At 45.5% G+C, this 26,814-nt stretch overlaps 1 protein-coding gene across 1 annotated transcript in view; it reads right to left on the bottom strand.

The window, feature by feature from the left end:
* NFKBID (NFKB inhibitor delta) overlaps nucleotides 1–10,574 on the bottom strand; it is a gene marked incomplete at its 3' end in the record, with an annotated part of 33,831 nt that extends 23,257 nt beyond the window's left edge. Inside the window, exon 1 of the mRNA XM_081334581.1 lies at nucleotides 10,527–10,574. Coding sequence (XP_081190707.1) covers nucleotides 10,527–10,548 — 22 coding nt within the window. The 5' untranslated portion in view covers nucleotides 10,549–10,574. The remainder of the gene's footprint in view (nucleotides 1–10,526) is intronic.
* Nucleotides 10,575–26,814: the final 16,240 nt, after the last annotated feature.

Below are 26,814 nucleotides of genomic sequence, written 5' to 3'. Positions count from 1 at the left end.
TAATTTGAAACACCATCAACCCTCCCAGAAACCCTGAGATCTGGATACCACCCTCTTTGCAAAGCCTGGTGCGGCCTTTGAGCTGATAGGAGTCCTAAACGTTTTTCACTATTTCAAGCAGAGATCTTTCTACATCCAGTTTCTTCACTTCATCGTTTCCTACTGTCCCAAGACTGGGGTTTCGACATGGCTTGGGATTCATATTTATGTAGAGTTTGTCTGCCTGTTTATGGCGATTTATGGTATCTTTAAAACAGGAGCTTTAAGGACAATTCCAGCAGCAGAAGAGAAATGGTGGGGAACTCCAAGACATATCTGCAAGAACAAGCTGGGTCTCTCAGCCCCAAGCAATCCGCTCCACCTTGAAACTCTCGACTGATACCTCTTTGAGGCCCTTGCACACACTGACAAAAACAGCTGGTTTCCGCTTCTCAGACCTGCACCTGATTCTGCACCTGGAGGGTTCACCTTCTCTAAAAGCCCATAGGTGTCTCTTCTGAACGTGATCTTATCAGGTCTTTCTGAAGAGCCCTGGATCCACCATGCAAATGGCCAGGCTAAGAATAGGTAAAGCAGCAGCACCCTTCAGAAGACATCTCGGATCAAGTCGTAAAAGCCATGAAAAGTCCTGAACCAGCATTTATCCTCCCACCCCCACCCCCAGTTCAGATTTTTCCCTGCCCTTGTCAGACTTCAATTCTGTTGGCAGAGAAGAAAAATCACCTTACTCTTCATTCTGCTCATGAATCATGGTTGCCTTTGGTCTCATCCTCTGTAATGTTCCATCTCAGCACACACACACACACACACACACACACACACACACACACACACACACACACGATGTTTTCCAAAGCAGGTGATAACAATCCCCCCTCCTCCCTCTTTGTTTTTCCTAAAAGCAGACCAGTGCACGAATAGGGAAAGGAGGGCAGATCAAGAATAGCGAACCAGCTCACAGGACAATGCTGTGGTTGCCTGGCTGCCTTAGCTAAATAACCCGGCAGACAGGGCATTGCTTCCGTGATGGAAGACATGACATCGCCTGGAGGAAGTGAGGTGGAAGAGAGACGTTCAGCCGTCGTCAGGCTTATCTCTCCACTTAAACAAACATTTCCGAAGCCACAACTTCAGGTTATTTCCGACTGCATGTGTTATGTAAGTCATTTCAAGAGTCAAGCAGAAGGAAAGAGTATCACCTACTCAGCCAGATCCCCATACTAGCAAGGGGCTTGATGTAATGGGCAGAAGGAATAACCCTGAGGAACAGAAAGTAGTGCCCCAAGCAAGACAATGGTCAGATCAAAGAAATAGAAGTCCAGAGCAGAAATGTAGTTTAAGGGGCTGCCACAAAGATGGGGGGGGGGGGTGTCAATCTATTTTCCAAAGCACCTGAAGGCAGGACAAGGAGCCATGGATGGAAACTCATCAAGGAGAGAAACAACCTAGAACTAAGGAACTAAGGCTCTTTGTTTCCTTCCCTTCAAAAAGCAAAGATGAGAAGGAAGCCAGGGCAGTGGATGACCCCCAACTTGCATTCAGTTTTGATCACCACAATATAAAAACGACCTAGAACTAAGGAGAAACCTCCTGACAGTGAGAACAATTAATCAGTGGAACGACTTGCCTCCAGAGGTTGTGGGTGCTCCAACACTGGAGATTTTTTAAGAAGAGATTGGATAACCGTTTGTCTGAAATGGCATCGGATTTCCTGCTTGAGCAAGGCGCTGGACAAGAAGACCTCCAAGGTCCCTTCCAACTCTGTTATTCTGTTAAAAAGTGTCTCAGACATGACCATCTTTAGATCTCATGAGGTTAAAGGGAGAGAGGGGGAAACGCATTCAGACTTGTGATATTCTGTTACTATAGCCTTCTAATAAAAGTCTTCGCTTGCATGTCTTTGCTTTCCAGGTTTAATTGGTCTGACCCTTATATCCATTCCATGACGACCTGTGGCCTCAACAGGGCATGCATCCTTTGGTTTAAATGCAAAGCCAGGCCCAATGGCAACTGGGATCTTTCCATCTTTAGCTGCTCAAAGGGCAGGGAAGAGGAAATTGGTTGAGATAGCAGGGGGAGAGAAGGGGGAGCTAGGGAAACAACAGCTGTAAATGTTATAAATGAATAGACAGACAAGCAGAAAAGGATGAAGTGGCAATAAAAAGAGGCAGTGCTGCTACATTCCCCCTTGCTTTGACAGGAGAAGGAGAAGGAGAAGGAGAAGGAGAAGGAGAAGGAGAAGGAGAAGGGAATGTAAAGATAACTTTGGAAGAGAACAATTGCTAAGGGAAGTGAAACAAGAACTTGGTTCTGGGAAAATGGAAAGCATGAAAAAGACAACTCAAAATAGTCTTCCTCTTTGGTATAAGACAGACATGTCAAACACAAGGCCCGGGGGCCGGATGCAGCCCGCGAAATGGTTTCATGTGGCCCGCGAAGCCATCCTGGAAACAGTGAGGGAACGGCCCCCACTGCCTTGGCCCTGGCCCAGAGACCCTCCTTCTGCCAGAGACCCTCAGATCTGTCCCACTCCTGCCCAGGCCCCCATAGGCACCCTTGATGCGAACCATGTAGAGCTGGCCACGCCCACCCAGTAGGCCATACACACTCTAGCCACGCCCACCCAGTAGGCCACGCCCACCCTGGCCATACCCACCCGGCCCCCTGAGGGCAACCGCAATGCTGATGCGGCCCTCAATGAAATTGAGTTTGACACCCCTGGTATAAGATGAAGAAACACTGACAGGCTTTCAAGGTTCTCCTATTATTTCCCAGAATTCCTGGAGTCTTTGTGATGTCTGTTTCCTGACCAGGTCTACCAAAAAAATTAAAATAAAGTAAAATAAAATCCTTAGAATAACATCCCCCCCACCTTGGCACCTTCCTGGGGCACTGAGGCTTCACCTCTCAGAACGGGCAACATTTTCAGGCACAGTTCCTGCAATGTTTGCTTGAAATCTTAGAGAGCCACTCCTGGTGGTTGCAAGCCAACAAACTTTGATCATAATTAGATTTGTTCATAAGATGGTATACACGGTATGACCTTGGGGAGGGAGCAACCTGCATTAAAATCCCCCTTGATCATTATTAGTGTGAAAGCAAGCCTAGATGAACAGGCATCTAATAATCGCTTAGCCATTGGCGTCTTAAGACATGTGCCTCTCTACACAGCTGTAACTTTCACATCCTTGACAGTGACCCTTTTTTCACTAAACCTGTCTGCAAATTTCACACAGAGAAGACCCAGTATATCTCCGCCCCCCCCAACACACCCCTAACCTACCAACACAGAAGAATGTAACAGGTTTCATTAGGCATTTCATTTCTTTGGTATACTCCTAGTTCCCTTCATGGATTACTGCCTTGTCGTGGCGAAGGGGCTTGCGTAATTCAATGAAGCTATGAGCTGTGCCGTGCAGGGCCACCCAAGACGGACAGGTCATAGCAGAGAGTTCTGACAAAACGTGATCCACTTGAGAAGGAAATGGCAACCCACTCCAGTATCTTTGCCACGAAAACCCCATGGACAGCACCAAAAGGCAAAGATAGTAGAGGACAGGAAGGCCTGGAGGAACGTTCTCCATGGGGTTGCGATGGGTCGGACACGACTTCGCAGCTGACAACAACAAAGTTCCCTTAAAAAGCCAAGAAGCTGGCATACAACCCAGAATTAGTACCTAGAAAATGACATTACAGGCAGACCTTGTTTTACAACCGTTCTTTTAGTAACCACTTAAAGTTACAACGGCATTGAAAAAAGTGATATAACTGTTTTTCACACTTAACGATCGCAGCAGCATCCCCATGGTCATGCGATCAAAATTCAGACGCTTGGCAACTGACTCATATTTATGACAGTAGCAACATCCAGCAGGGTCATGTGATCACCTTTTGCGACTTTCTGATAAGCAAAAGTCCATGGGGAAGCCAGATTCATTTCACAACCGTGTTACTAACTTAACAACTACAGCAATTTGCTTAACAAGTCTGGCAAGAAATGTCATAAAATGGGCCAAATTCACTTAACTGTCTCACTTAGCAATGTGCATTTTGGGGTCAATTGTGGTTGCAAGTCAAGGAATACTTGTACTCACAAACATAGGTGCAATATAGAAACAAATGTTAAAACCGCTTCAAACTGGAGTTGAAGGAATACCCTTTTGCAGTATTTCTCAACCTTGGAAACTTGAAGACGTGTGGACTTCAACTCCCAGAATTCCTCAGCTAGCTTTGCTTCTGGGAGTTGAAGTCCACCACCTCATCAAGCTGTCAAGGTTGAGAAACACTGCCCTTTGGGATTTTCCCTTGTCTGTATAAAACAAACTGTTGGGCCAGGAGAACATTTTATCCTCCTTGCAAGCAGAAAATCATCCTTGCAGAAGGATTTCAGCATTAGGGTCCTCCAACCTGCAGATCAACATGTTTACCCCCCTCCCCATTTCTTTAATCCACGTCTTTTTTTGTTTTTTTTTTGCGAGGCCCCATCCTTCCTACATCCTAGGCTGCATCTTACCCTTTCTGGAGATCGCTGCAAGCTGGGAACCATTGAGGGATAAATAAATAGCCAAATGGCAAGAAATCAAAGTGACATCTGAGCTAGAGTTACATTCCCGGTAATAACTTGCTGTAAATCATGCTGGGTGTGGAGGGCCATCATTCTTTTTCACTAATGTATTCTGTGTGATACTGGAATTTGGAGTCATGAAGGAAATGGATTGGAAAGGTGGGGACAGATGCTCAGGAATATTTCATACAGGTGAGGATGAACATGGACGGGATGGCAAGTCTTCTGCAGAACCAGCCTTATGGACCCAGGGTTGTAGGAAAGCCTTAGTTGGTGCTTTACAGGTAGTCCTTGACTTACAACAATTCATTTAGTGACTGTTCAAAGTTATGACCATTTTTCACACTTATGACTATTGCAGCATCCCCATGGCCATGTGGTCAAAATTCAAACCTTTGGTAACTGACTCATATTTCTGATGGTTGCAGTATCCCAGGGTCATGTGATCCTCTTTTATGACCTTCTGGCAAAGCCAAGTCAATAGGGAAGCCAGATTCACTTAACAAACAACCATGTTGCTCACTTAACAACTGCAGAGATTCACTTAAGAACTGTGGCAAGAAAGATTGTAAAATGGGGGGAAATTTACTTAACAAAATGTTTCTGCTTAGCAACATAAATTTTAGTCTCCGTTGTGGCCATTAAGTCGAGGACTACCTGCCCCTTTCTTGCATCATTGGATTTGCTTCGTTCCCCCCCCCTTTTTTTTCTTGCAAGGGGGAAAGTTCAACCACAATTCCATGATTTTTATCGTTCTTACAAGGCATCCTTCAAACCGTGCCCAGGCTCCAATGTCTGACTCTGCTCAAAAGCTAAATGTTCGCCAGGGATTTTAGGAATCTGGTCTGTTGGAATTCTAAATTGGGGAGGGGAGGGGAGGGGGGACCCCTGGCCCTGCTAGCTGAGAATGATGGGGATGGTAGTCCAATTCACCAGGAAGACACCTGGAGGGAGAGGGCTGCATCCGAAAGACATTTGTTTGGTTCTGTTTTCAGCAGGGGGTTAAAGTCTTTCAGTTTGAAAGAGCCGCAGAAGCCAGAGGACTTTTTAATGCTGTAAATGTCACGAGGGTAAGTAAAAATAAAGCAGTCCTGAGGCTCCTAAAAGACCAGATCATTTTAAGACTCCTTAAAGCAGTGTTTTTCAACCCTGGCAGCTTGAAGATGTACGGACTTCAAGTCCCAGAATTCCCCAGCCAACATATTAAAGGACATCCCTCCTATGCTGGCTGGGGAATTTTGGGAGCTGAAGTCCACACATATTTGAGCTGCCAAGTTTGAGAACGTTGCCTAAAGGCTTATTTCCAATGTCCTTTAATTTTCTCTCCATTTTTTTTTTGCTCAATAAAGTCAAGGGACAAATAAAGGGTTACAAAAATCACAAATGTTTTCACCCCTTTTGGGACGCTAATTTAACTGATGAGCTTTGCTGCCTGGGATGAAAAGCAGCCACCTCTGTGATCATTTCAAGTGCTGGGCCACACTTTCCATGGGTAGAGCTCGAGGCAACTGTCCTCATTATCCTCTAAGGCACCCTAGAAAATCAGTCAGTTATAGCTATATATTTTATACATATAAAAAAGGCTGTTATAATTTTACAGAGGGTGCTTTGTTGCTCATGGAAAAACAGGTTAGAAACATTTTAGCTAAATAACAGGGATGGCTCAGTGAAGATGCTCCTTGTTCAGAGACAGAGTAGCTAAGTGGATAGTCCTTGACTTACAACCGCTTCTTTAGTGGCCATTTGAAGTTACAACAGAACGGAAAAAGTGACTTATGGCTGCTCTTTGTACTTACGACCCCTGCAGCATCCACACCACCAGGTGATCCTAATCCAGGCACTTGGCCAAAGGAATGTACTTACAACGGTTGTGCTTGTGGTATCTCAGGGTTATGCGATCACCCTTTGTGACCATCTCAGCCGGCTTCCAACAAGCAAAGTCAATGGGGGATGCCGGCTTCACTTAGCGACTGTGTGGTTCACTTAACAACCATGGCAAGACAGGTTGCAAAAAGGGGGCCCGGCTCACTTAAGCAACTGCCTCGCTTAGTAAGGGATGTTCTGCTCCCAATTAGGGTCCTAAGCATAGGACTACCCGGTTCTGTGCAGTAATTGACAGGTCCTGGAATCCACTTGATTGAATCAAGAAGGATCGACTGAGCCCAGCTCGACAGGCCCTTGGCTTTGTCAGCCAAGAACGAACCTTTCTCTAGTTTCATACTTCCGGAGGAGATCAAAGAGGATCTCCTAAGACAGAGGTCCCCAACCTTTTGGACACCAGGGACCGGTTCCGTGGAGAGGTTTTTCCGTAGATCAGAGGGGTTGGGGGTGGTTTTGTGTGCTGCCTGCATCCCGTGGATGTGTGGCCCGGTTGCTGGCATGCCACGGCCCGGTACGGGTCCATGGATCGAGGGTTGGGGACCCTTGTCCTAAGACATTGTCTCAATAGACCTCACAGCTGTAATGTATTGGGCCTTTCACTTGAACTGTCTGTGTAACAGTGGCTGACTGCCCAGACATGCAGTCTTCAGGACGATCATTGGTTGGCTCTGGGGCGGGAATAGGTTCCTTTAAACCTATTGGCCGCCGCCTAGTGGCCAACCGTATAAGTAGCTGCTTTGAAGTCTCTGTTCTCAGTTCTGTTCCTGTGACTACAATAAAGCAATGTTCATTCTTGAACCCTCCCGGCTAGCCTCCTGCTTTCAAGAAACCCACTACACAACAACAGCTGTCACAGGGACCATCCCATTGGGAGATGCGCTCCTTCCAGTATTTGACGAACACTTCTGGAAGTAGAAGTGGAGAAGCATCTCCGCCCTTGAGCCGATTTCATGAAAGAGCATCGCAAGTGTGTTAATCTTCCTGGGGTGGGGTGGTGGAAGGAGGCAGAGTCTGAACATCACAGCACATCAAATTAGATCTCCTAAAAGAGGATTCAGTCACTTAAGGAGGATAAGACAAGCTGAGCTCAGGACGTACAATCCCTCCCAGCTGGCGGAGGGGTTAAGTTAGACGAGTCTTATAAAACCAACCGTAGTTTGCAGGAAGCGCCTGGTGCTTCCCCCCCACTTCCCCTCCCCAACCCCCCTCCTCCCCCCCCCCCGCCCAAGGTTAGGAATCACACGGAAATCACCGGCCGGCTGTCCGCAAGCCGCACTGCAAAGCCCCTCGCGTGGGCCGCGACAACCGTCCCCGGAGATCCAGGGTTGCCCCTAAGAGCAACTCGGGGCATTCCTGGGCAAGCCGTCGGGTGGGGATTCCGGTTAGCCAGCAAGGCGTAACCGCCAGGGAAACGCCGGTTGGCTCCGTGCCTTGGCCTCTCGTCCGACACGGAGGGTGCACATGGCGCACCCCCCCAACACACAACACACACCCACACACACACACACACACCCCTCGACAGCCCTCTGAGACGCGAGCCAGACCAAGCGTGGCCCGCCCACGCCGCGCGTAGCAGGGAATCCCCAACGACGCGTCACTGGGAAACCCCCTCGGACATTTCCTTGCTTGAGGGGAGCTTTGCCAAACTTTGGACCTCGCCAGAGTTAGGATCTTGGGGGGGTGGGGGTGGGGTGGGAAAGGGTGTAGGGGGTGGGGTGAGGATAACCCTCTCCTTTTGCCCCCCCCCAGCCCTTCCCAATCACTGGTTCCCCCTAGAGGTCTCTGAAGGTTCTCAGTCATCCAGATCGTGGTTGTCTGAAAGGTATTTTTTTTCAAAAGGGGAAAAAAAACTTTCAAAAGGTTTTTTTTTTCTTTTTCCAAGGGGAGAAAAACATACTCCACCTTCGAATGAACCTCGGGACAATCTCTGCTTTCACCTCACCTCCTCCACACTCCCCCCCCCCCCAGGTTCGCGGGTCCTTTTTCTGTATCTCGTCCTGTCCTAAAAGTTGCCAACTGATGAAGAAATAAAAGAGGAAATGCTCCTGTGGCTGAGAGGGTCTTTTCTGACGATACTAGCAACCCTTATAGCTAGATTCCCGGGTGGGTGGGTGGGTGGGTGGGGGTGGCGGTGTTTTCCATTAGCAGTGGGCTAATGCCTCCTTAAGTAACACCAGCTGCCTGCAATTAGTGCAGGTTCGAGTCCCACCAGGCTCAAGGTTGACTCAGTCTTCCATCCTTCCGAGGTAGGTAAAATGAGGACCCAGATTGTTGGGGGCAATTAAGCTGACTTTGTAATAATGCCGCTTGGGGTGTGTGTGTGTGTGTGAAAGCCCTAATAAGCAGGCATATACATAGAATGAAGGCTATTGCTAAGCTTGTAAGCCGCCCTGAGTCTTCGGAGAAGGGCGGGATATAAATGTAATAAAAATAAATAAATAAATAAAAAGTTAAATTCTAGCCTTAGGAACCAAGGGGTGAGATACGGAGAATGGGTTATTACTAACGAAAAGAAAAGTCAATTTGCTCAGTTTCCTGACTTCTACTGAGACAAATTAAGTGTCCCCTCCCTACATGAGCTCTGCAGAGGCACTAGGAAAAGAAGGGGATAAATTAATAACTTCTGTTTTAAGATGGGATGGGGAAACAACAACAAGCATATAAATATGATTAATCATAATTTGAGCCTGCTTTGCTTCAGGCTCCAATCAAAAACTGGGCAGCTATGACCAACTAATCATTTTAGGCAATGATCACTGTGCACTGAGGAGAGCATTTACATTTTTGAGCATAGAAGTGTTCTCTCATGGCATTTTAAAAAATTCTGTAGCAGCATGACATTAAAAAAAAAGGCTGGATTTAAATAACCATTTCTCTTGCTTCTGATTTCTGGAGAGCAGTGGGCTGTGGCTCCCAAATTATTTCTTTGATCCTTTGGGGCTGACAAGTGCACTGGGCACAGCAATTAATGATGGGCATTGGGATGAGTGCATGTTGGGAGGCGTGCAGATGACTAGAATCCAAGCTAAGCAACAGCTGGCAGTGGAGGGAAAAAAAAACTACGTTCCTGTTGCCCAAAGCAAAAATCAATGAACCTCTCTGCAGATTGGAGAACTCTATTGCCAGCGTGGTTTTTTTTTTTTGGCCCACTGTTTTGATCTTAAACAAAATTCTCATTTGCAGGAGGGTAGCCTATTCAAGCTGCAACGTTCAATGCACTTATGGATAAGTAAACCCAACGAACAGAACGGGTCTGGCTCCAGAGTATTATTATATATGTCTGACACTGTGCAGTAGAGTTTCACTATCTCCAGGTCTGAGAGAGGAAAAAAAACCCCTTTTCACCAGATGATTAATATTTGATAGGCTGATATTAAAGGCAGAGGAGTGAATCCATTATAAAGAGATTTCAGCCCTGGATGAAATTCTTTTAGACCCATCTTTGGAGGACAGGAGTCGCTCTGGGAAAAATAAGATTGGAATATCATATAAAACCCCAAAGGCATTTGACCAAGATGGATGTTTAGCAACTCTCTTCTCTGCTCTCCATCACAATTTGGTGAAAGCATTCCGTGGGAGACTTCTTGTAATCTGCCTGTAGACCAGGATCCACTTAGTCTAGTAGTGCAATGTTTTTCAAACCTGGCAACTTTTAAAGTGCGAGGACTTCAACTCCCAGAATTCTCCAACCAGCATATTGCCTGGGGAATTTTGGGAGCTGAAGTCTGCACATCTTAAAAGTTGCCAAGTTTGAAAAACACCGCACTAGTGATTCAAACCCCAAATGCTCACGTTAATGACTTTTTCTTCTACCAACAGGTCCAAAGTTGAGCTAAAAGGACTCTTGGCTGAGACTAGACAAATCTGCTTGTATTGCAGCTGCACCCAGACAGAAACACCACCAGGAAACAAAACAACTACATAACTACAGAGAGAACTTTGGCTGCAGCTCAAAAGGAGACTGAATTTTTTCTCTGCTCCATTCTAGCGGAGAGTCAGACATTTCCATCTCTTAGGAGAGCCAACTGTTGCATACACATCCAGCAAGGCACTTTGGGGAGAACGAAAATATTTTGCCTACCTTTCTGAAATCTCATTCCCATCTCTAGCCCTCGCGGGGCTGCAGAGTTGTTGCTGTTCTCCGCCACCTTCCTCCACGGCGTCTTAGTGTGCTGTTCTGACAAAAGCACGCTTGAATTTTATCAGGAGGAAGCCGAGCGGTCGTTTATACCAGAGAGAGGAAGTACTTGTACAACCCTTTGGGAAGACCCACGCCCCTCCCACTAGTAGTAAGCTGCTTGGAACCGTAGCCTGCGGGGCAGGTGAATCACCAAAGTGTCTGGCGCAGATGCAATACTGTGGATGGGTCGGCGGGGAATTAAAAGTCCAGCTTCCAGAATTTCAAAATAAGTTGTTTCATTTCAGTTTGTAATTTTGAGGTTAGTAATGTCAAGGTTTATACTCTTGACAAGTATCTCACCGGTATGGATTCTACTGGTTGGAGGTGATGCGATTAGTTATAACATAACTGGAGGACACTGGCTGGAGGCAGAAGTAGTAGCGGTGATAAATCATGATTAAAGCAGGAGATCTGCTTCTCCTTGTAGGGATGCTATGCCAGAGCGACTCTCTTGCTTCCAAATTGCTCTACTAAATATTTCCCAATGCACAGAGATCTTCAACCATCTTCTAACGTAACAGTTTTCAAACTTTTTTTTTTCTCCCATGGGGAAAATAAACGTAAGGCCTCGTGGGATTCCTCTCTTCCAAACGACTTTGCTGGATATTTTGTTCACAAGCCCAGGAGATTTTAAACCATCTTCCCGTTCAACAGCTTTCCCACGTTTTTCCTCCTGGGAGGAAATAAAGTGGGGAGTTACTTTAGACTCCTTTCCAAAAGGCCCAGTTGGATATTCTGTTTGCGTGGACAAGGTGTTCTGAGCTTTGTTCTACTTCAATAGCTGTGAAACGTTCTTCCACAGTGGGGAAAATAAATCAAAGGTCTTGTTGGAGTATTCAATCAGCTTCTTTGCTGTTCCATAAATGAATAGAAAAAAAAGAAATCCTACATGGTGGGAATAATACCCTATGCTAAAACAATGGCTGGGTCCCACAGCTTTTTCTTATATTAAGAATGGCTGGGAGATTCACTAGAGTCTAGCCCAGGGATTGGCAACCTTGACTCTTTTATGACTCGTGGTCTTCAACTCCCAGAATTCCTGAGTCAGCCATGCTGAGGGGAAAGGGAGAGGTTTCCATGCTGAGCCATGCTGGCTCAGGAATTCTGGGAGTTGAAGTCCACGAGTCATAAAAAAGCCAAGGTTGCCTACCCCTGGAGCTAATTCTTTATGTTCAGAGTACAGATAGTCCTCGACTTACAAGCATTCATTTAGTGACCATTCAAAGTTACAACAGCACTGTAAAAAGTGACCTATGCTCATTTTTCATACTTTTGACCATTGCAGTATCTCCATGGTCACATGATCAAAATTCAGATGCTTGGCAACTGGCCCGTATTTATGACAGTTGCTTATGATCAATTTTTGCAACCTTCTGGCAAGCCAGGTCAATGGGGGAAGCCAGATTCAATTAACAACCCTGTTACTAACTTAGCAACTGCAGCAATTGACTTAAAAACTGTGGCAAGAAAGGTCGTAAAATAGGGCAAAACTCGCTTAACAACTGAACAATGGAAATTTTGGGCTCAGTTGTGGTCATACATTGAGGACTACCTGTGCTTATAAAGAGAATGCCTACGGAGAAGCAATTCAAAAACAGTCGTTGAAAGAAAAATCTTCATCAGGATCCAGTCCAAGCTGGGAATAAACAAACACGGAGACTGCTTTAGAAAGAAGGTTGCAGTTTATTGAAGAGGAGAGCCAGACAGAAGCGTGGCTCTGGGGAAGCTGACCACATGTAGTAGGGAGTGGTGGGTTTTTATACCTTCTTGAGCTTTTGTTTGGAGTTGTTCCTGTGGCATGAAATTTGACCTGAGCCTGAGTGTGCCTTTCTGGTATTCTGATGGTGGTGAGTTAATCCTTCGGGAATAGGGCGATATAGAAATTTAATTAAATATAAATATAAAATATTATGTCCCAAAAGTCATATCCTGCTTCCCTGGGGCTATGGCTGATGACTGTTGGATTTTTTTGGGGGTGTGTGAGGGATTGTTGATTCTAGAGATCTTTGTCTCTCTAATCCAAGCTTCCTGACTCCAATCTTTCTGACAAGATTATCACATCTGCATTTCTGCAGACCTGCTTTCTGTTTGGGGCAGAGAGACTTGGGGGGGGGGGTAGCCCTGCCTTTAAGATCCTTTGGGGAAATAATATTCTGCCTTTTAATATTCCCAATAATATTTCTTTCTCCGGGGGGTGGGGGTTACTTCCCACACAGCATATGGGATCCTGGTTAATTTGTTAGCTCAGGGCTTTTCAACCTTTTCACCCATTGTACCACTTTTAGGATATGGCAACATCCGAGTACCACCAGTCGCCTAGCAAGGTGTCAAAAACTTAGTGACCAAAAAAACAACAAAGGAAAAAAGTGATGAGGTGCAAGTAGTCCTCGACTTACATCAGTTCACTTAGTGACTGTTCGAAGTTACAATAGCGTTGAAAAAAGTGCCCCCCAAGCCACAGCCGAGCAAGACACCTGCTTGCCCGCCCGGCGGCGCTCTTCCTCCTGCCCGAGGTTTTCATTGTTGTGAGCATTTCTGTTGAGGATTGGCAGCGGGGGTGGGGTGGGGAGGGTGTTTGGTTTTTATTTCCCCCCCCTTTGCTGGGTGTTTGCAGCAGGTTTTGGTTACTTCACATGACCCTGAGACACTGTGGCTGTCATAAATATGAATCAGTTGCCAAGCATCTGAATGTAAATCACAAGACCCTGGAGATGCTGCAACGGTCCAGCTGATCGGTGCTTCTTCTGTGCTCAGAAGCACCAGGATCAGCGCCAAGCTCCAGCTGGAGCCTGGCGCTGATCCTGGTGCTTCCGCTGAGCCCTGACAGTCCTGCAGCTCCAGTCGTCTCTCGCTCAGGCTTGTGCGGTGCTGCCACCGGTTCAGCTCATTCCCCTCCCCGGCTACCACTTTTTTAGGATGGTCGCATACCACCTGCCAGGTGCTAATGTACCACAGGTGGTACCCGTACCACTGGTTGAAAAGCCCTGTGTTAGATTATGACTGGGAAGATTAAGATTCAAGTCCAGCCTCAGCTATGAAAGTTGGCTGTTTATCTCTCGTAGCTCCCGAAGTGATTACTTTGGGGAAAAAGTAGACAAGGGGGCGTTGTGTACATCTCTCTGTTCTCCTGGAGGAAAAACAGTCTAACAAATTAATCCGTGACCCTTTAGCAAGCTGTCTGCTCCTGGATGTGAAGCTGCCTTTGGAGCAACAAGGAGAACAAACCCGAGCAAAGTTATAGGACACAAAGCAACTCTTGCTAAATTAACTCTAGGCTCTCTCTTTGAATGTCTGTATTTCTTAATATTCTGGGACTAAATCGGTTGGCAGATATTTTGACAAAGTGTAAAGTCTACAGATGGATTCGTGAAAGGGTTGACAAAAGACATTTGCTGAGCTCGTACAGCATGTAATCTCAACAAAGAGAAACTGTGATGGCTTATCAGAAGGCCTTAGTTTAGTCATGCTTTGATGATGGCTGAAATATCAGAACACACTCAAATGATAAATCCCTCAACCCCGTTTTAGCCTAGCCTGGCATGTAGTAGAAACCCAGCCTAATGTATTCCCTTTTAATAATGTTTATTTCCTCCTCTCGAGCAGAGATATCAGGTAGAAACTTAGAGCTGTTTTTATGAAACGGATTTTCTTCTCAGGAAACAGAAGATCAAGAACAAATGAAACACAGACGTTTCCAACTATTCTGTACCATTTAATGTTACTCCTAATGGAACCACTCTAATCTTATTTTAGGCTGCAAGAGCTGAGCTGCAAAAGTTTAGATGTGCAGTGGGGAAGGTTAAGTGATATTTGCTGTCCTCTGCCAATCTAGACAAGACTGAGTGGCTGTGCATTCCGGCATCCCGGGACATTCAAAATGTTCCATCTCTTTCTATGGGGGGTGAGCTCTTACCCCCCGTGGATAGGGCTCGCAACTTGGGAGTCCTCCTAGATTCACGGCTTACCCTGGAAGATCATATAGTGGCCGTGACTAGGGGGGCTTTCGCCCAGGTTCGCCTGGTGCGCCAGTTGCGGCCCTATCTGAACCGGGATGCCCTGTGTACGGTCACTCATGCGCTCGTGACCTCTCGCCTTGACTACTGTAATGCTCTCTACATGGGGCTTCCCTTGAAGACCACTCGGAGGCTCCAACTGGTACAGAATGCGGCCGCGAGAGTTGTCTTGGGAGTTTCCCGGTACTCCCATGTTACACCTTTGCTCCGCGAGCTGCATTGGTTACCAGTTGTCTTTCGGGTGAGGTTCAAGGTGTTGGTTACGATCTTTAAGTCCCTACATGGCATGGGTCCGGGATACCTCAGGGACCACCTGCTGCCGGCATCGATTCCCCTCCGCCCTGTGCGTTCCCACAGAGAGGGCCTCCTCAGGGTGCCGCCAGTCAGGGAATGCCGACTGGTGGCCCCCAGGGGGAGGGCCTTCTCTGTGGGCGCTCCGGCATTATGGAACCAACTGCCGGTGGAGCTCCGGATGGCACCAGACCTTCGAACTTTCCGTCGGGGCCTGAAGACCCACCTGTTTGAAATAGCTGGTCTGGCCTGATGGGGGATTATGGGTTTTTAATTGTTTTTAAATTTGTATTACTGTTTTAATTGGGCATGGGTTTAATCTTTTTTAATTTTTGTATTGTCTTTTTTATATATGCCCTGTGAACCGCCCTGAGTCCCTACCAAGGAGAAGGGCGGTATATAAATCAAATAAAACTAAAACTAAACTAAACTTTGTAGCCTTGACCAAATTTTGGTACCCTTACTTATTTGTGGGAGCACCTCTGGACCTGACAAAGGCCTCACTGGGAGGGTGGCCAACATCCTTGGGAATATTCAACTTCCCTGAATGGATGCTTATGACTGGACAATATTAGGAAAGCCTTCCAAAGTCCTCTGGTGAGGAGGAGGAGAAGGGAGGAAGAAATTGTGACTCCAAGATTAGGACCCAGGGGAGGCTAAAGAATCTCAGCCACCTGTTGTGGATGACCTGGAGGTAGAAGCAGGTGAAGAAGGAACAGGTGTTAGGATCTGAGCCTCCCTGGGCTTAAGGAAAGATAGCTGTAAGGCTCAAGGAACTACATCACAGCAAGTGGCCCCCACAGAAAGAGTTAGCAGGAGTAGAATTCCATTAGCAGTTTGAGCTGAGCTTTTCCAACTTTGCAAAACTTTGTGTTGGTCACCAGTACCAGAGATTTAATTTTCCGAGCTTTTGAACTCATGCTGGAGCCCGCCTCAGGGAACTTTTCTCTCCTGGAATACGTGCGTTGGGCTCTTTGGTGAGTCGTATTGATGTGGTGTCTTCCTATTGGTTGACTGGTGTGTTGATGGCCGGTGATTGGCTGTTGTTTCCTTGTGCTGCCAAGCCCTCAGCTCCTAAGCACTGATATGCTGGTGGTATATCAGTCAAATCTTGTTGACTGACAAGGGCCCCGTTTCCCAGGCTTCAATCATTACCGTGGCTATCTTTGTACCTGCTCGGCCAACAATCTTAGTAGCTGCAAAATTGAATGTATGCCCTTGTTCATTGCGATGTGCAAAATCTTCCAACTTTTCTCATTCTTTTTACCTTGAAGGAACCCTTGAAATAGTTTTCAATTCTTAGGGAAGCCTTGCAAAAAATGTATTTGCAGTTCATGGTACTTCAGTAAGTTGCAGATGTAATAATTCAGTAATAATTGCCGGTGTTCTTTTGATTAGCAAATATTTCATATTTTTATTTCTCTGTGGATCGATTTGTTTATTAACCTATCTTTAACCTATTCTTTTTTGAAGAATACCAAAGCATTTCTACCATGGTGAGCACTAGCATTGTGTGGTGCATGAAGATTAAATACTGATGGTGGGGGACTTTTATTTGAAGATTTTTTTTTGAAGACGTGGGCAGGTTTTGATGAACTTTTTTTTCTCAGAGACTTCCTGCCCACAGATATAGACTGGATCCTACTAAGAAAGATTTTGGGGTCCCTGTCACTCAGAAATATACTTGGTAGGTAAAATTGTGTTGAATGGGGAATATTTCTTCCAACAATAAAAACATCAAATTGGCAGTGTACAGGTCGTCCATGTCTTATAGTTCATTTAGTGACTGAAAAAAGTGACTGATGTCCTTTTCTCACCCTTATGATGGATGCAGCGTCCCCATGGCCACGTGACCCAAATTCTGACACTTGGCAACTGACTCGTATTTATGACGGTTGCAGTGTCCCGGGGTCATGTGATCCCCTTTTGTGACTTTCTGACAAGCAAAGTCAGTGGGGAAGCCAGATTCTCTTAACACTTAACAACAACCATGTTGCTAACTTAACAACTGCAGTGATTCACTTAACAATGGTGGCAAGAAAGGTCATAAAATGGGGCAAAATTCACTTAACAACTGTCTTGTTTAGCAACAGAAATTTTGGGGTCAATTGTGGTCATAAGTTGAGGACTTACCTGTATGTATCTTTATTTCCCCCCCCACCCACCCTTTGCATTGAATATCTTCACAAATGATTGGAAAACTAAATGGCGTCTGAATCTGGCAGATCTCGAAATCCAGTTAGCATTTTAAGGTCAACCAGGTGGAGATAAAAGCCGCCATCATCGTATTAATGGCTTCTGTGGAAATGAAAGCTTTGCTTAATCCAGCATTCACCTTTGCCACATATGAGGGTCCACCAAAAATGTTTTTAAGGCTTTCTAATGCGTTGCTTCTTACAAGGAACAGCGTTCTCTTTTATCTGCCCTGGAGAACAGCTTAGCAAATGTCACAACTGGAGACTGAAAAAAGCAGTCATTAAACACCCCCCCCCCAAAAAAAAAGACTGCAGGAATATTCTGGGGGCAGTCACAATGAATAAATGCTACAAAGCACAGTCTTGAAGTTGGCACTCAGTGAAGTTAGCGGGAGCTGACAGACCCATGCCCACAATGGGGCAAGAACATTTATTTACAGTATTTGTTTTTTTAAAAAAATCCTGCCTTTATTGTTTAAAAATAACTCAGGGCAGCAAATGTATCTAATACTTGTTTCTCCTCCTATTTTCCCCACAACGACAACCCTATGAGGTGGGTTGGGGAGGGAGAGGGAGAGGCAGAAGGGGGGAGAGAGAGAGAGAGAGAGAAAGAAAGAGAAAGAAAGAGAGGGAGAGGGAGAAGGAGAGAGAGAGAGAGAGAAGGAGAGAGAGAAAGAAAGAGAGAGAAAGAGAAAGAGGGAAAGAAAGAGAAAGAGATAAGGAGAGAAAGAGACAGAGAAAGAGAGAGAAAGAGAGAGAAAGAGAGAAAGAAAGAGAAACGGAGGGAGGGAGGGAAAGAGAGAGAGAGATTGGCTCAAAGTCTATGTACTTGTGGGAGGACTAGAACTCGGAATCTCCCAGTTTCTAGCACAGCATCTTCCCCGCTACCAGCTCTCAGTGTGGAAATGAATTTACATTACACTAGCAATTTCCTCAGTCTCCCATCTAAGTTTTAACCAGGCCTGACCCTGCTTAGCTTGGGCCACAAAAAACAGCAAGGACCTGCTTGACTTTAAGGAAAAAACCAAAACCCTAACCCCCAAAGAATAAAGCAATGCTCAATACTGCCACCCTGTGGACATGGCTGTGAACTTCTAACACAGTTCCAAATCAGTAGATATTAATGTTCTGCCAGATTCTTCTCTGCAGTATTTCAAAGAGGCTTCTGTTTTTCTGCCTTACTCTCAGCGTGTTTGAAAATTTCTATGAGATTTCTCCTGGGGGTGCTTCTGAGCATCGCTGCAGGAAGGTATGGAAAGATGTTATTGATGCTGGCATGGCTGCCTTCTGTTACCCGCTACGATAGTGCAAGTAGTCCTCAACATATGACTGCAATTGAGTCCAAAATTTCTGTTGCTCAGCAAGACATTGTTGAGTGAGTTTTGCCCCATTTTACAACCTTGTTTGCCGGAGTTGTTAAGTGAAGCACTGCGGTTGTTGGGTTACTAACAGCTAACTAAATGCATCTGGCTTCCCCATCGACTTTGTTTGTCAGAAGGACACAAAATGTGATCACAGGACCCCCCCGGGACATCGCAACTGTCATAAATATGAACCACTTGCCAAGCGGCTGAATTTTGACCACATGACCACGGGGATGCTGCAGTGGCCATAAGTGTGAAAAATGGTCATCACTCCCCTTTTTTCAGGGCTGTTGTAACTTGGAACGGTCAGTAAATGAACGGTTGTAAGCCGAGAACTACTTGCGCCAGGGTTTCTCAATCAAAGTTTCACGAGAGAACACTAGCACTTACCTGGGAGATCATGGTTTATTTTTAGAAGCTCAGAAATCAAACAAAAGCCCTCCAAACTCCAACGATGGGTTGGCCTGCTGGAACACGCACAGACCCTGGGTGTGTGTGTGTGTGTGTGTGTGTGTGTGTGAAGATTGTGTGTGGGCATTATTATTATTTATTAAATTGATATCGGGTTCAGAATACTTTATTTGGCCAAGGGTGATTAGACGCATAAGGAATAGGCCTCTAGTCCAAAAGCTCTCAGTGTACATGCAAAGCAACAGTGGAACAACTTGCCTCCAGAAGTTGTGGGTGCTCAAACAACTGGAAGCTTTTAACAAGAGATTGGATAATCATTTGTCTGAAATAGTATAGGGTCTCCTGCTTGAGCAGGGGGTTGGACTAGATGACCTCCAAGGTCCCTTCCAGCTCGATTCTGATTGATTGAAAGATAAGCTGTCCTAGTACAATTGCAACCTCCCGATGACTAAAGGGCTTTGATTATTTGAAAGCTAAGCCTGAAGCATCGCTGCCATGTCTTCTCTTATCTACACTGATTCCTTTCTTTTATGTCTGGTGTTCCCGATCCTACTAGAAACGGACTTCAGCAGGGGGTTGGACTAGAAGACCTCCAAGGTCCCTTCCGAACCTGTTATTCTAAGTAGTTTTGATTTCCATTATTGTCATCATCCCAATAAGGGGAGGTTTTTTTTGTTTTTTTTTAAAGAAGATAATACAGAAGATAAACAATATACAATATTATTCTATTCTAAATCCAGAAGAGTAAGGGACGCGGTGGCTCAGTGGGTTAAGACGCTGAGCTTGTCGATCAGAAGGTCGGGAGTTTGGCGGGTCGAATCCCCAGTGCCGCGTAACAGAGTGAGCACCTGTTACTCGTCCCAGCTTCTGCCAACCTAGCAGTTCGAAAGCACGTAAAAATGCAAGTAGAAAAATAGGGACCACTACGGTGGGAAGGTAACAGCGCTCCGTGCGCTTTTGGCATCTAGTCATGCCAGCCACATGACCACGGAGACGTCCTCGGACAAGCGCTGGCTCTTCGGCTTTGAAACGGAGATGAGCACCGGCCCCTAGAGTCGGAAACGACTAGCACTCATGTGTGGGGGAACCTTTACCTTTAACCTTAAATCCAGAAGAAGTATAGTATCTTTTCTTAGAGATAAAAAGAAGACAACACGTGCTGCCATCTCACTGTCAAGCATATGCAAGCAGGGGAGGAGGAGAGGAAGGAGGAGTAGCAGATGGCGAGGGAGCAGGCATGAGAGAGAAGCTGCTGGGATCCTTGTGCCAAGCCTTTCCTCGCTGGCACTGCCCACTTTTCTGCAGATGCAGCAGCCTGGGGGACTCCGTCTCAGGAGATACGAAGCTGGCCCGGCCCGGGTAACAGTGGCAGCAGGAGCCACCCACACAAGGGCTTGTTGGGGAAAGGAGACGGGAGAAAAGGGAAAGTTTCATTCTTTATTTTTAGTTTAAGAACACCGTTAATGCATGTTTACAGGTCTACAGGTGAAGCGAATATAATAATTGTGCAACTTCTGACCTACATTTGAACGTGAATATGCAGGGGTTCCCTGGGGCCTGAAAACTGGCCTAGTCCTCCGAAGCTGTCCTGGGAAGCCTTGAAGGCTACTGACAGGCTATACAGGTATCTGGGGTGTGTGTGTGTATGTAGTGATACATGCATGCGAACATCCTCATGCGAATACTGCAGCTTCTATGTCTCGAAGGTGCTTTTTCAAAAGGCAACTGGACGACATTTTTTTCCCCCCTCGAGGAAAGCAAGCGTGTCGCTTCTCATACCAGAAGCTTCATCAGTTTTGACTGGATGGTGGAGGGAACGGAAGGATTGTATTTCTTTGCAGTCAGCTGGTCGTTAGCACTCTCTCTGAGAGCGATTGAGGCCGCTTGGGGGTTCATCTGTGCCCTCAGGGTCACCTGAATCAGAGTGCAAATGGGTCTGGAATTGTCAAGCGCCAGGGCAGGCAACCTTGGCTCTTTTATGACTCATGGACTTCAACTCCCAGAATTCCTGAGCCAGCCATGCTGAGGGGAAAGGGAGAGGTTTCCAAGCTGAGCCATGCTGGCTCAGGAATTCTGGGAGTTGAAGTCCACGAGTCATGAGGGGGCCATAGTTCCCCCATGCTGGCTCAGGAATTCTGGGAGTTGAAGTCCACGAGTCATAAAAGAGCCAAGGTTGCCTACCCCTGCGCCAGGGAAATCAGGAGATCCAGGCAATTCAAATGGGCATAAAGATTTATGGCAAACTTAAGCACTGTACAAGAATCCGAACTACTAATGGCCCAAGCAAATTGGCGGTAGATAAGAGTAGAAGGAATTCAAGGTGGGCTGGACATGGATCTCTTGTGGGCACGAAGAGACTCATGACTGATGATGCGTTTGACCCCCCTCCCTTAGACTCAGCTTGGTCATCTCCTACAGGAGGTGCTGAAAGAGCTGCGCTGTAGACAGGAGATAGGTGGTGTTGTATTCCTTTCCCCTCTGTTGAGGGAGGGCAGTTCAATTCCAATGTGACTTACACGCTTGCATTGGCAGTCCCAATGCGGATCCTTGCCGTTTGTGACCAACGCTACTGTAACGAGCTTTCCCCTAGCCACACCATGTATCCACCTCCTCGCTCACTATGTAGAGTACAAAAGCACCACGCTCCATCTGCATACAGTTGTTTCTCTGGAGCATTTTGTTCCTTTGAAATAAAGGAAATGTTTCCAGCCAATGAACTGAGGACTTGCAGAGGGGAAAAAGGAAGGATTTGTCTTCATGGGATTCCTATGAATACATATAGCATTGATTAAAGTGATGACACATTCAGCACTATAGTGAAAGCACGCTCTGCTTTCAATTTCTAATAAACAATATCATTTGGACTCCCCCCCCCCCGCCTGGCAATAACAACTGGGCTGGGTGAAGGTATATATTCAAATTTACAAGCGGGCCTCCGCCTTTACTAAGAAACCAATGACCTAAGCCATTGTGTTTCATGCTCATTAATTTCCCTTTTTTCATTTCCTTTCCTTTCTCTCATCTCCGCGAGGTGGATGCCTATATTAAAGCTGAGCAAAATGTCACAAATGTGCGAAGTTTCTTTAGAACAGGGGTCTTCAAACTCGGCCCTTTTATGACTCATGGACTTCAACTCCCAGAATTCCTCAGCCAGGCACACTGGCTGAGGAATTCTGGGAGTTGAAGTCCATGAGTCATAAAAGGGCCGAGTTTGAAGACCCCTGCTTTAGAACCATGGAAATACAGGACTCAGACAAAGGGGAAATATTTTGGTATGTAGATCCAAGCCAGTCTTAAAAAGAAAAAAAGACTTATGGTTAGGTGTGGTTTGTTACATCTAACTTTCAAGGACAGGGACAATGTTTGATCCTCCAATGAGTATCCTTAATCCCCAAACACAATTAGCTTTTCCATGTAAATGTGTAGATTGAAACCTCTTGGAGCAGTGTTTCTTGACCTCAGCAACTTTAAAAATATGTGGACTTCAGCTCCCAGAATTCCCCAGCCATAGCGGCTAGGGGATTCTGGGAGTTGAAGTCCACGCAGCTTAAAGTTGCTGAGGTTACGAAAGACTGCCTTAGAGACTAGAAAAGTGCTACTTACACTATTTCTAAAACTTGCTATTAATGCATTAAGAATTTATCATGCTGTTGAGCGTATGGTAAAGAAAAAAGGACTTGTCTTCTCCATTTCTTGGAAAGCTGGGACTTTTCCTACCCATTATTTTGCACGAGGGAAAGTAACTTCTGAAGTGTTGCATTATCATATCAAGAAAGACAGAACAATCCCCAGTGACAGCCGTGGTGAATTAATCACTCTTGTTTTCTTGAACAATTTTGGATTTCCACATAACCATCTGAGACTTTACTACTGTTTTTCGTGACCTTTAAATGAAAATATTCTTTAGAACTACCACACATACAAAGCTTTAGGTCCCAAGGAGATGTAAATACTGTGCCATCTTTCCCATACGTAAAGGCACGTATGAACACATGTGCAGCTTGTCGCCAAAAGATTCGGATCATGGAAAGCATGCCATGAAACCTGTAATACTTAAAGAGTTTGAGGTTGTCTTTTTATATTTTTCTTTGCTCTATTCCAGAGTTTTTCTTCCTTCCCCCTAAATTGTTTTCTCCCCTATCCCCTAATTCCCCCATCTCCTAAATCTCCAACTCCAATTTTAATATGACTGGTTGCTTTTCTATTATTATTATTACAATAAAAGCCCCATGTCTTTAATTAGAAAATTTCCCTCTAGAAATTGTCCTAATCCCGTATGAAGAAAATCATATATTCTGTGTCACGTGCAAAACATGAAATGGAACTTTGGGTTGACTCACCATCTTGAATTATTATATGCTCCCCACTGCCTTAGTTGTCTCTGATTGCAGTGAAGTAGAATCTAGTGAATTTCTTTAGAAGCTTTTATGGGAATATCTGCTAGTAAGGATCCCTTAGTTGTTGACTCGTCTCAGCTGCAGTACCTAGCAAGGAATGGGGACAAAATCATCACTGACATAGTTATTAGGCCTTGCAAACAGGACATGGGGTGCTGTTAAAGGACTGTATCTGAGCCTCTTTATTATAGGATTTCTTTTGTACAACTCAAAGCATTGTACATAGTGCTCCTGCTCCCTGTTTTTTCATTGTGCAGTGGATTGGGTTGAGGGAAAGTGGCTGGCACAAAGTCCCCCAGCCAACTTTCATAACTATGTGAGGACTAGAATTCACAATCTCCCGGTTTTTAGGTCGGTACCTTCATCATCAAACGAGATCTCACGCCCCAATTAAAGATGAGGGGTGAGATGGAGGCAATCTGGAAACATAACTGAGGCAAATGGTGGCCAAGGTCTGTTTGTGTTATGATGAGGTTCAGAGGGGGAAAAGGCTCCTTGTGAATGGAAGTAGCCTCTTCACTTGTGAAGAGTGGCTTTTGGATCAAACAAAGCCTGCACAGAAGCTTTTTGATAGCACAGGATTTCTCAACGTTGGCCACTGGAAAATACGTGGACTTCCACTCCCAGAAGTTCCTGATAGCACAGGGGTTCCCAACCTTGGCCACTGGAAGATATGTGGACTCCAACTCAATTCCCCAGAGCTGGCTGGGGAATTCTGGGAGTGGAAGTCCACATATCTTCCAGTGGCCAAGGTTGGGAAATCCTGTGCTAGCGAAAAGTTGAGCATCCAGTTGAAGTAGATTAGATTCGTTTCTCGGTGGGAGGGAGAAGACACGTCTGCCAGAGCAAAGTACCTCATTGAGACAGAGGGCAGACAGTCTGCACAGCTCTTCCAAACAATATTCTTGGATTCCTGATGGATTTCTCTAGAACATGGATGCACAACATTTTTTTTCTGGGCTGAGAGCCATATTTGGCCTTGGCGAAGAGGGCCAGAGAAAACCTGCCCTCCAAAAAAGTAGTGAGCGAGACAAGGACAAAAGCTAAGACTTGGATCAGTTTCATTTCAATAATGTTGGCAGTTAATTGAAATTAAATATATGAACCTGATCCTTCTCTGGTCATGCCCTGAAGAATTTTTCTCCACTGTCACGTTCGACATTTCAATTTGGTAACAAGTGTGGGAGATCTCTGGTGGCCACATTCAAAATGTTGAGGACCACCGTTGGTTGAAGGTTGAAGAAGACTCCTGCCACTGTCTTCTCTCTTGGCAAGGGTGGAAAACAGCCGTGCTGTTATATATGCCGGGGAATTGTGAGCTTCATGCCATTTTAATTAACCATAATTGTCTCTGCATATGTATGCCCTGAGGTGTTTGCAGAAAACCCAAATTGATAGCAGTGCTAACTTCTACTCAGTTTTGGAAAGCTGAATTGGCTACTGCTTCCATCTGGGCTGTGTGGCTCTGACTGTTCACGCTGGCTCTGATTCTCCTCTATATATGGTTTTAACAATGGCCAATTGGACAGACTCAGGCTTTTTAATGGATGTCCATACTGTGAGGCAGGTTGTGGTGTTATCTCACGAGGTGGAGGTTGAATATGATGAGAGCACCGCGAATGGGAAGTATTTCATTATTCCAGTGATGCATTTTTATAGACCGGATAAGGTTGAGATTACTTAACTTGGTTCTGAGAAAATGTGATTAGCCTTAGAAGAGCATGCATTTTCGTAAGGAGGAACAGCAGTAGAGTTTCTCTCCTTGCCTCACACAGCAAAGTGCCCTGGATTATCATTGCCTGCTGTGCAAACAGCTTTGGACGGAGTGACTGTCCCCTAACTACATCAGCCAAATTTTATGCGAGGGATAATTATAGCACAGGCTGAAAACAGAGGGAAGTGATGTGTCAGTGGCGAGATGAATAGGAAATGGGAGTGGTGAGTGCATCTGGTGGTCTCTCACATTGTGATTGTGGGGGCACAGAGCGGGAGGTGGGGGTGGAGGAGAATGACGCAATGTCAAATGTAGGAAGGGCCGCACAGTCACCAAAGTGTTGCAAAGAGGTTGGGCAGAGGGAACATGAAAGCAGGAACGGTTCTATTCGATTTGGAAACAGAAACTTGCTAGTCATTTTTTTCTTTCACCTCTTTGACCTCCCAAATTCGGGGAAGAAATGATTCTTTCTTTTTTTTTTTTTTGCTTCAGTGAGTCTTGCTCTCGGTGTAGAATGGATCATCAGAGTGGACTTTCCTGGCCTCCAGATTCTTTGAAGCAGAGAAGTGAACAGATCCTTCCCACTGCTGCCTTGCACCCAAAGAGGTGCAATCCAAGTGATGTAACTTCCACGCAGTGAATTGGCCCATAAAGCTCCTCCAGTTTGTATCTACTCTAAGGTAGCTTGCTTGGGTTTAAAATGAGATGACTAACAGAATAGCAGAGTTGGAAGGGACCATGGAGGTCTTCTGGTCCAACCTCCTGCTTAAGCAGGAAACCCTATACCATTTCAGAGAAATGGCTGACCAATCTCTTCTTGAAAGCCTCCAGTGATGGGGCAAGCCATTCCACTGGTTAATTGTTCTCGTTGTCAGGAAATTTCTCCTTAATTTCTCCTTAAGGTTGCTTCTCTCCTTGATTGGTTTCCATCCATTGCTTCTTGTCTTGCTGTTTGGCCCCCCCTCACCTTTGTAGCAGCCCCTCAGACATTGGAACACTGCTATCATCTCTCCCCTGGTCCTTCTTTTCACTAGATTCTTTTCTGCATTCTTTCCAGAGTCTCAACATCTATTTTAAAATATGGTGGTCAAAATTGGATGCTGTATTCTAAGTGTGGTCTAACTGTCTGGGGCTGGTCAGTTTAACTGAAGTTTCAAGTTGGCCTGAGCAGTAAACTTCGCCTGTTTACTCCAACTTCTGTGAACCATTTCATGGATAATGTGTGAGCAGCACTCTAGAGGGTCTGCTGAGATAAATTCGTTCACCCTCTTTTGCACTCTTATTGATTGCGACTCTCTTACAGTTTATGTTACTGGACTGTTTGAATTTCTGATTTGTTTTTCCCCCCTCTAACCAGTGAACTACATATTGTATCTGGCCCAGGAGTGGCTGCTCTTAATTAATCCAGCTCCAGATCTCATCACAGATACTTTGGAAAAAATAAAAATAAAATCCTTCGTTTAGAATCTCTGGACCAAAACTTTAGTTCTGCCCTATAGAAATAAGATGGTGCAGTTATCCAAGACAGTCCTGGACTGCTAATACATCTTCTTTATTCACAGGAAGAGCTGCCAGTTGTAACAGAAATAAAATCAGCTTGCCTTGCTTCTTTGCCTTCTCCACCAACTTAAAAAAACTCACAAAGCAGAAGGCAAACCCCTTTGCAGCACAGAAAAAAAATACCACAACTTTATTTTATTTATTTATTTATAATGAGACTTGTATGCCGCCCTATCTCCCGAAGGACTCAGGGCGGCTAACAATAATAAAATACAAATGAATACAAATATTTAAAAAATTAAAT

Source organism: Vipera berus (assembly GCF_964194415.1).
Source record: "Vipera berus genome assembly, chromosome: 9".
NCBI lineage: Eukaryota > Metazoa > Chordata > Lepidosauria > Squamata > Viperidae > Vipera > Vipera berus.
The sequence above is the reverse complement of the archived record's forward strand: the minus strand, read 5'-3'. Positions and strand labels throughout refer to the sequence as shown.